Source organism: Suricata suricatta, chromosome 3, assembly GCF_006229205.1.
Source record: "Suricata suricatta isolate VVHF042 chromosome 3, meerkat_22Aug2017_6uvM2_HiC, whole genome shotgun sequence".
In the NCBI taxonomy this organism is placed as follows: Eukaryota; Metazoa; Chordata; class Mammalia; order Carnivora; family Herpestidae; genus Suricata; species Suricata suricatta.
In genome coordinates, this window is record NC_043702.1 from 171,305,189 (window position 1) to 171,314,678 (window position 9,490).

The 9,490-nt window shown below is 55.8% G+C and overlaps 1 protein-coding gene across 2 annotated transcripts; it reads right to left on the reverse strand.

Annotated features, from left to right (window-relative positions):
- Positions 1–1,636: 1,636 nt before the first annotated feature.
- On the reverse strand, positions 1,637–9,490 carry SLAMF8 (SLAM family member 8). Of its 2 annotated transcripts, none has more exons than XM_029935841.1 (5): positions 9,254–9,479; positions 6,638–6,964; positions 3,217–3,337; positions 3,031–3,135; positions 1,637–2,209 (listed from the first exon to the last, which is right to left on the reverse strand). In XM_029935841.1, exons 1-5 carry the CDS (start codon positions 9,339–9,341, stop codon positions 1,987–1,989), a joined length of 864 nt encoding a protein of 287 aa, XP_029791701.1. In that variant the 5' UTR covers positions 9,342–9,479; the 3' UTR covers positions 1,637–1,986. The 2 variants fall into 2 exon arrangements, with proteins under 2 accessions (XP_029791701.1, XP_029791700.1); XM_029935840.1 differs by having other exon boundaries at positions 2,051–2,209; positions 3,217–3,522; positions 9,254–9,490.

Consider the following 9,490-nt stretch of genomic DNA (forward strand, 5'->3'; position numbering starts at 1 on the left):
GAGAGAGAGAGTGTGTGGCAGGAGAGAGAGAGTCCCAAGCAGGCTCTTTGCTGCCAGAGCAGAGCCTGACTAGGAACTCGAACCCACGAACCACGAGATCATGACTTGAACCATGAAATCAAGCGGCGGCCGCCTAACCGACTGAGCCACCCGGAGCCCCGCGGCTTTATCCTCTTACTAGAACCCATCGGCCCCTGACACATCCTTCCTTGCCTATTTGTATTTTCTAGAATATAAACTCTATGAACGAAGGGCTTTCCCTGCTTCTGATTCCCCAGGCCCTCAGACTGTACCCAGCCCTTGCTGAGCCTTCGATCGATGGTTGTCCCCTTTAGACCGTCAGTCCGGTGCTCGTTAGCACATGGTTCTCTTGGAAGTACTTCGAATTTTTCGGCGGAGGGCTCATTAGTCCGCTGGTTGACAAGTGTATCACGGGGAACAGAAGCATCAATTTATTTGAGCCGCATGGATCTATTTAAAAAGGCCTGGTGCGCCGCATCACAGAACTACCGCTAAATGAGGTCACTAGGAGCTAACTCACGAAGGGAGACATGTGGTCCCGCCACCCATCCAGAATTGCTCCAATCTGAGGTGGGGCCCTGGGGATGAAGGGGAGAAAGGTGGGGGTACAGGGTGTGTGTGTAGATCCTGGGCTTTCTCTTTCACGTCGTTTTTAGGGACAGAGGCCAGTTTTGCATGAGAAATCAGTGACCACAGGGAATGCCGCTAGGTGGCAGGTGGGGGCAACACAAGCTTCCAGGTTGGGAGGCCACGGGCACCATTTAGGTGGGTGGGGGAGGGAGGCAAGGGGAGACAAGTGGGTGCAGGAAAGGCAGGAGGATGGGGTGAAGCCGGTGACCAGCTGGGGACCACTGAGCAGAGCCAGCAGGCAGGGAAATTCCAGAACTAGTTGAGTGGAGGAGCGGGGATGTGACTCTGGAGGCTGGTTGTGCTGACCATTCATGGAAGGTAAAAGTGACTGTCTGACCTAGTGAGTGACTGAAGTTTCCCTGGGAAATACTTCAAAACTTGCCCCTGTTTCTTCAATGCCTCCTTCCTCTCTATTGTCACAGAGCATCCCCCCCAAAACACTGGATGTTCTCCAGGATTCACAGGGACATTGGTTGTCCTGGGCACTCCCCCCCCCACACTGTTGATGAACTATGGTTGTGGACTGAGTATATCATCTCTTCAAAATCCTTTTGTCAAAGTCCTAACTCCCAACATCTCACAATATGGTTGTATTTGCAAATAGGGCTTTGAAGAGATAATTAAAATTAAATGAGGTCATTGGGATGGACCCTAATCCATTATGACTGGTGTCCTTATAAAAGAGGGAGAGACACCAGGGATCCCTGTGCACATAGAGAAAAGACCACGGAGAACACAGAGCAAAGGGAGACATCTGCAAGCCAAGGAGAGAGGCCTCGCAAGAAACCAAAGCTGCAGACACTTTGATCTTGTGCTTTTAGCCTCCAAGACTATGAGGAAGTGAATTTCCGTTCTCTAAGCCCTCGATTTTGTGATATCTTGTTACAGGGGCCCTAGTGGACCGATGCAAGTGTTAACTAATTGGCACCAAAGAGTTGCATCCAATCTGGGTCCCAGATTCTTTTTTTTTTTTTAAATAGTTTATTGTCAAATTGGTTTCCATACAACACCCAGTGCTCTTCCCCATAAGTGTCCTCCACCATCACCACCACCTCTTTGGGTCCCAGATTCTAAAAGGTATTAGACAGACATCTGAACTAACAGAAAAACTCCAAATCACCCATTCCCAGCTCTGGCCCCAGCCTCACCCCTGTCGTCTGAGACCCTGATGTTCCCTGAAGGCTTATCTTAAGATCTCAAAATAGACAGGGGTGAAGGAGGGGATGCTCTGAGATCTTGCCCCGAGCGGAGCCAGGACACACAAGGAGCAGAGGGTCACGGTGGTGGGAGGAGGGGCTGTGGAAGGCTGTGCCAGTGTTTTCTGTGCGGTGGCTCTCAGTGCCAGGGCTTCCCGGGCTGCTCCTGGAGCTGGGACAGGAGTGCCACCAGAGGCAGGAGGACCACGGTCATTCCCAGACATCGGCCATGTCCCGGAGCACCAGGTCCTTCCTGATGGTCCAGCCAACAGTTTATATCCTCCTCCACCGCAGACCTTACACCAGGGGGGTCTCTGTCTCTGGAGCTCTTCGGTCGGTGCAGCGGTCCTTCTGCTTTTTCCCTGGCAGAGAGAGCAGAAGGGTTACCCTCCAGCATTTGGACTCTTAGTGTGGAATCTTGGCTCGGCCCGGAGCCACCCCGGACAGCCTGGGGCGGACACCCCCACGAAGCCCAGGTCAGTGGGGGTGTTTCTGTCAGGGGCAGAGCTAGAGGGATGGCTGGGAATCCAGCCGTACCTCTGAGTTTCCCCCTTTCTCTTCTCCTGGGGAAGGAGGACTTATGAGCTCCTAGCCAGAGAGGAACTTTTCTCAGGGAGCATTTCCCAGGAATGGTGGGCAAGACGGGGTTGGCATTCACTTAGACTTGCACTCAACAAAACTTTATCCATGCGCGCACTGTGCCAGGAACCGCTGCTCGATGCTGGGTGGTGAGTGAGTCTGAGAACTCAGTGGGAAAATAAGTGCAAGGAGTGCTGGGCATGCAGTGGAGATAAAGGAAGAACACCAACCGCCCCTGGGGTAGGGGGGGCAGGTCAGGGAGGCTCGGAAGCCAGGTGCACCCTGGGGATTGTGGAGGAGACGGTCACATGCAGAAGGGGGATGGGGTGGAGAACCATGGAGAGTGGGTTCCAGACAGAGAGGGTGGCTGGCACGGAGGCCTGAAGAGTGTGCAAGAGAAGACTTCATCTGATGAGTTGCAAAAGAAACTTCACATTGTTCAATCTGATCGGGGACCAGGGTATATGACGAGAGTCAGGACCTGCTGTGACAGAGGGAAGGAGGACGGACCATCTGAAGCCTGAAAAGGACGGGGTCCGGCCTCACCCTCCTCCCTAGTAGCTCCTCCTCCTCCAAACACATCTGACACCTGCAGGGCTCCTACCTGAGCAGCAGGGGTGCCAGGCAGAGAGGAGGCCAGCCAGGGTCAGGAGCAGGGACACGGGCACCACCACCAGCAGCATGTCCTTGTAGGAGGACTTTCCTGGGGCTGGACATAGAGGGGGCAGGGTCAGAGGGAGGGTTGGTGGTTCACAATCCCTGAACCACTGACCCCTGGCCCCTGGCATACCTGACTCGCGATGGCAGCTCTCCCAAGGGGTGACGGTGGCCAAGTCCCAGCTGACGGGGTTGGAGACAATGCAGGAATAGGCCACGCTCTTGTCTCCTGGTCCCAGCGAAACCTTTAGCACCTGTCCATCCGTGAAGAGGCCACTTGGTTCAAGACCAAAGCCAGTGGTCCCCTCCCGTCGCCAGCTATAGGTTATGTCAGTGACGTTGGGGGCCCAACAGGACAGGAACGCCTGGCAGGTCTTGGGGGGATGAGCACCCCCTGATACAGCGATGAACACTTGCACCACGGGCCTGGGCACCGCGTCTAGGCAAGAACAGTAGAGCAGGCATGGGTTACATTGATGCTGGGCAGGGCATGCCGGGAAGGGCATCCTGTGCCAGCTTGGGATCCATGCAGGGTTAGAGGTCACCTCTGAGCAGGCCACCCTTGCTCGTCTGGTTTCCCACTGTCCACAGGACAGAAGCTGACTTCCTTAGTCTGGTGTTCAAGACCCTTCCTGAAATGATCAGGGCCAACCTCTCCCGTCGTGGGCTCTTGCCGGTCTCGCTCACGTGCCCCAGTGAGCTTCCGGTTCTCCCTGGCATGGCGTACTCTTCCACGTTGCCCGTGCTCGCACTTGGCTCTCCTGTGCCCCCGTGCCCTTCTCCTCTCTTCCTCCTAGAAAACTCCTACCAATCCTTCAAGACCCAGCTTGGACGCATTGCTTGCTGCTCCAATTATGAAGCCTTCCCTCATATTCCAGGCTCTGAACTCTCCAAGAACTCCGCATGCCCCTTGTCCCAGCGCTTTCTGCATGATACATCAGCCAGAGAGAAGATCGGCATATATTAAGTCAGGCAAGAAAACAAACACATTCCTGGATGATTAGAGCTTATAGTTTGGTGAAGAAGACAGGTACCGGCAGGTGATTGAATAATTAGGGAAATAATTACAAGGGTGCAAACCGCTGTGGAGGAGGCCAGGCGGGGAGCGGGGGGTGGGGGTGGGGTTCTGTTTGTTATCTTCATAACCCCAGCTCTCTAGGTGCAGAGCCGCCTGGACCATTGAACAAATTGGAGTCCTGGAATCCTAGGCTGTGGCTCCCCTTTCCTGTATGGCTTGATACTAAATCCTGGGTCTCTGTGGCAATGGAGACCAGCGGGAGAGCATTCTAGAGACGACAGGAGGGCTCAGTCTCTGACAGCATTCCGAAGTCAAGCAGAGTAAAACCTCATTAATGCCAGCTCAATCTGGTGGGATTTGTGAGATGGAAAAGGAAAGATTTGCTGGGCACACTGATAGTATAAACAATGATCACCATGTGTGTGTGTGCGCATGCGTGTGTGTTGGGGGGGTGGATATTTACATCACTTAAGAGGACAAGCTGCTTCCAAACACTATCAGGCACACTAGAAACACCCATTGACATTTCTAGTAACTGATCTGCTAATTCAAATCATTCTTATCTATTGTCAAAGCAGAGCTCCCAAGGACCGCGGCTTGGCAGTTTTGTGCAATTAGTTCTAATCACGCTATGTATTTGGAAGCAATAAAACAGCAATTTCCTTAAAATCTGTAATTCAGATGCTGAGAACAAGGCATTTCAGAGCTTAGTGGTGTGGGTGCTGCATGTATTATCGTGTTCAATGTACTCATTTCACATGTGCAGCAGCTGAGACTCAGAACAGGAAGAGGCCCGGGGGCTGCCTGGATGGTTGTGGAGGTTATTCACTGCAAAGGGAATTAGGCTAAGGGTATAACAGGTGGGGTGCGGCTGCCAAGGTGGGCAACTTGGCTCAGGGCTGCCGCATCCCGGACATGCACCCAACTGCACACTGGCACTCCCGGGGCTCACCCAGGGGCAGCCAGCCAGCTGTCTCTGGGTTGGTGAATGTGGGGTCTCTCTCCTGCCTTTCTCTCCCTCACTGTCTTCCTCTTCCCAGCCGTCACTCATGCTTTTCAGTCTTAAATCTGAACCTTTTTCTCCCCACTGCTCTACCAAATTTCTGACGTGTTACTGAAATAGTGGTTTGGGGTAACTCACATACCTTTTCTAAGCCTTAGGTAGATAAATGAGAGCTAAAGGGCCATTTTTTTTTCTTGATCAACAGAAATATGGTGAAGGTGGGGGCAGTAGATGTGGAAGTGGAGGTGCTGATGGTGATGGAGGTGATGATGGTAGAGGTGATGGTGGAGGTGGTGGTGGAGGTGATGGTGGTGGTGATGGTGATGGAGGCGGTGATGGTGGAGGCAGTGATGGTGGAGGTGGTGGTGGAGGTGATGGTGGAGGTGGTTGTGGAGGTGGTGGTGGAGGGGGCAGAGGAGGAGGTGGTGGACGTGATGCTGGTGGGGGTGACTGTGGAGGAGGAGGACAAGGGGACATGGTGGTGGAGGTGATAGTGGATTACGTAGAGGGAGCAGAGGCGAAGTTGATGGAGAGACGGGTCCATCCAGGCCCCAGTGAAGTCAGCTGCTGCAGCTTAGGTGCCCAAAGCAACTGCGTGAATGACCTTGGCAGACCTTGGGGAGCAGGAGGCCCACCCCGCGGAGCGCCCCCACCCACAGATCATGAGAAATTAAAACAGCGTTGTTTTCAGCCAGTAGGGTTGGGGATGGTTTGCTTTGCGACAATGAACAGCTGAGAAGACCCATGAACATTATATAAAAAACCTCTAAATACACCTAAAAGAACTCTCTAAAGCAATATAAACTAAACATTCCATACTTTAATTACAATAAAAACATTGCATCATAGGGGCGCCTGGGTGGCCCAGTCGGTTGAGCCTCCGGCCTCGGCTCAGGTCAGATCTCACGTTCGTGGGTTCGAGCCCCACATCAGGTTCTGTGCTGACAGCTAGCTCAGAGCCTGGAGCCTGCTTCCGGTTCTGTGTCTCCTTCTCTCTCTGCCCCTCCCCCCTCTCATCCTCTGTCTCTCTCTGTATCAAAAATAAATAAAACATTAAAAAAATTAAAAAAAAACATTGCATCATACTTTGATGGGCAATACTTTTCCTTCTTGTCAGCAGTTTGTCAAACAAGGGCACGTTATGATCTTAGAATTTCAAGGGCGGGCCGACCGCTGTCTCGAATGATTTCCCAGATGTGGTGTATTTCACCTTTGCAGGCATCTCGTGGAATATTACTTCCGATGCCCATTTTATAAGTGAGGAAGGTGAACGCTGGGGAGGCTGAGCATCGTGTCCACGGCCACTGATCATGAAATGGCCACGCTGGAGTTCAGGCAAGGACCTTGGGGTGGCAAAGCCAGGGTGCCCCCGATGTGAGCTCACCTGGGAGCACCCAAGGGACTTCATCAGCTTGTGCCATGGGACAGCTGTGCCTTGGGTCACTTGTGGGGTCAGAGGCCAGAGGGCTCTGGAACCCTGTTCTCCCCCGCTCCCAGGATGCAGGATGCCTTCCCAGTGTGGGGTGCACTCACCGTACACCTTGAGCTGCAGGATCCGGGTCTGGGCCCGGCCTCCCATGTCCACCAGCAGCACGGAGAAGTTGCCGCTGTCTCCCGGCTCCAGGGGCCGGAGCTCCAGGCTGAGGTTGCTGTGAAGCTGGGCCCGGCCCAGGAAGCGCGAGTGGTACAGAGTCTCCCGGGAGCCCCGGAAAAACGTGGCCACGAGCTGCTCCGAAGGCCAGAGAGATCTCCAGATGGCCTCTCGGACCTGGAAGCCCGGGGGGCGCTCTGCCAGCAGCAGCACCGAGCCCCCCACCTGACCAAGCACTTGGGCACCACAGACCACGGTGGGAAGGAGAGCTGAAAGAATAGAGCCCCGTCAGTCTGCCTACCCCACGGCTCCTCACCCCTGCTCTCCCTCGGCTCCTCCTGGACCCCGCTAAGCTGCTGTGAAGCACGTCAGGGCCCCTCTCCCCACGCTCCCTCCACCCATGCTGAGCAGGTGCGCGGCGCCAGGGACTGGAAATAACACCATAAGGGAGAGAATCCCTTCTGCTCACAGAGGAAGTCACACTCGAAGCCAATGCTTAAAATAGATCTTAAGCCCCAGGCTGGGGAAAAAGGGGTGCTCTAGGAGAATCCAGGTAGGGTGATGGTCTTGAGGGGCTCAGACAGGAAATGGTTAAGCTGAGAACAGAAGGAGGAATGGGGATCAGCCAGGCCTAGCGGAGGAGGGCTGTCTGGAGCCAGCCTGGAAGTGTCTCTCAGGTGGAGGGAAGGATAGTGGAGGGAACAAAGGCCTGCGAGCAGGCGAGCGGGAGGGCAGGGTGCAAGGGAACTGAAACTAGTTCTCTGCAGGGGGAGTCAGCAACCATACTGCAAAGCCGGCGGGAGCAGTGCTGCCGCCTGAAAGCGGTGTCTGGGTTTTATCTTTAGAGCCGTGGGAGGCCTTGCGCAGGGCTGAAGGACGAGAGTAACGGATGAGATTCGGGTTAGGAAGACCGTGCCAGCGAGGGGCGCAGGGAATGTGCTGGAAGCTTCAGGGGCAGGGCCTGCCAGAGAGTGAACGCCTGCTGCAGGGGGGTGGGGACAAGTGGGAGGGGTGGAGAGGGATTCTGACCGGTCATAGTTGTAGTGGGGGGAGGGGGGAGCGAAGGAGGAGTCCAGGGTACCAGGGACCCGAGGGGGCGCCATTCTCTGCCTTCTGGAACTGGGAGGAGCAGGCTGGGCGGGGCGGAGATGCTGGGGTCGGTGAGCTTCCACGGGGTACCCCGCTGCCTCCCTCCACCCTGGGGCGCCTCGCTCCTCTGCTGGGACTGCCCGCGGGTGAGTCAGGGGCTGCCACGAGACGGCGAGGTCCTCTCGTCCTCTTCGTAAACCCCCCCCTCCCCCGCCCGTGTTCAGAGGAGACGCTCCACTCCCCGCGCTGGGTGGGCAACAGGAGTCACTGAGGACTCACCGGGGCCTGGCGCAGGGGCCACTCGGACAGAGCAAACCCAGGCCCCCAGCGTCTGCTTGCGGAGTCGTGCTCCGCGGGGTCGCTCCACCAGCCTCTTGCCCACCTCGCTGCCCTCCCCAGCCCTAAGCATCGGCAGGCTGCGGAGACTTGAGCGTTAGTCAGTGCTGAGTGGTGCCCTAGCCACGTGCGCGGTGCGTCCAGAACGGTGCTGGCGGCCGGTCAAGGTCCCTGGGGGGCTGTCCTGCCCCAACTCTGCCACGAATGAACTGCGTGGCTTCAGCGCGTCGCCCTCCTCCCCAGGCTCCCATCCTCCTCTCCCCACACCAAGGGGGCACAGGCAGTCCATGGTGCTCCTCCGCCTTGGCATTAAGGGCCTTTAGAAAACTTGGCTTTCGCCTTCCATGCCCAAGGATTTGAAGGATTTATGAACAACACAGTTTCTTTCTTTCTTTCTTTTTTTTTTTTCTGTTTTGAGGGATTCCCTGCACATGTTAGTATCTTCAGGGCCTTTGGAGACCTCCAGGCCAGGACCCTAGGTAGGGGACACAGGACAAGGTCGTCTCCAAGTCCCTCTAGTCCCTGGTGGGAACCCTAGGTGCCTTAGCCTTTGCCTTGGGCCGACTCCTGCCTCCCCCCGCCAGCCTTGCTGTGCTGACCCCTGTCCCGTGGGCCACTTGCTAACCACGGAGGAAGTCAGGCAGCAGACAGGATGTGGGATCACCCTTCCGACAGCACGCCCTGCCCTGCCATGCCACGTCCGTCTTGTTCTCACCTCTCAGCCCTCCCCGATGTCCACCTATCTTACACAGACCTGCAGGCTTTCCACGGGCTGATGGAAAGACGTGCTTCTTTGTAAGAGTCTGTTCTGCCCTGCCTTCCTTCTCCCCAGACTGTATGAGAACTCCCTCATCCCCACCACTGTCTCTGTCCAAACCGCTGGTGCCACCAGACTGAGTTTTAACCTCCCTGGACCACAGGACACGCCTCACGCTCATGGATGCTGTAGAGCAGCCCGCCAGCACCTTCCACCCAGGACCCTGCATCTCTCTGGCTCTGTCCAGCTTTCAAGGTTGCCTGAGGACTTGCTTCCACCTTCCCTGGCCCTCCTCAGCCCCTGGGTCCTTGCTTGGGATGAGGCCCCTGCCCGGAAGGCTGGCGAGGGGCCCTGGCCATGCACCTGCCCCACTTACCTTCCCAGAGAAGCAGACTCCACAGGGACCACATGGCCATCCTCCAGAGGGGCCAGCACGCTCCTTCAATGACCGAAATCCAGAGCATCCTGGGTCAAGTGGATACCCAGAAGGAGCTGTGGTCCTTCTGGAAAGTCCCATGTTCAGAAGGAGGAATCTTGACTCAGAACAAGATGCCTCGAAAGTGAAAATATCCAAAGGAAAGTGGAAGTTGGCCACCGGCCTTGCTGGGCTTTC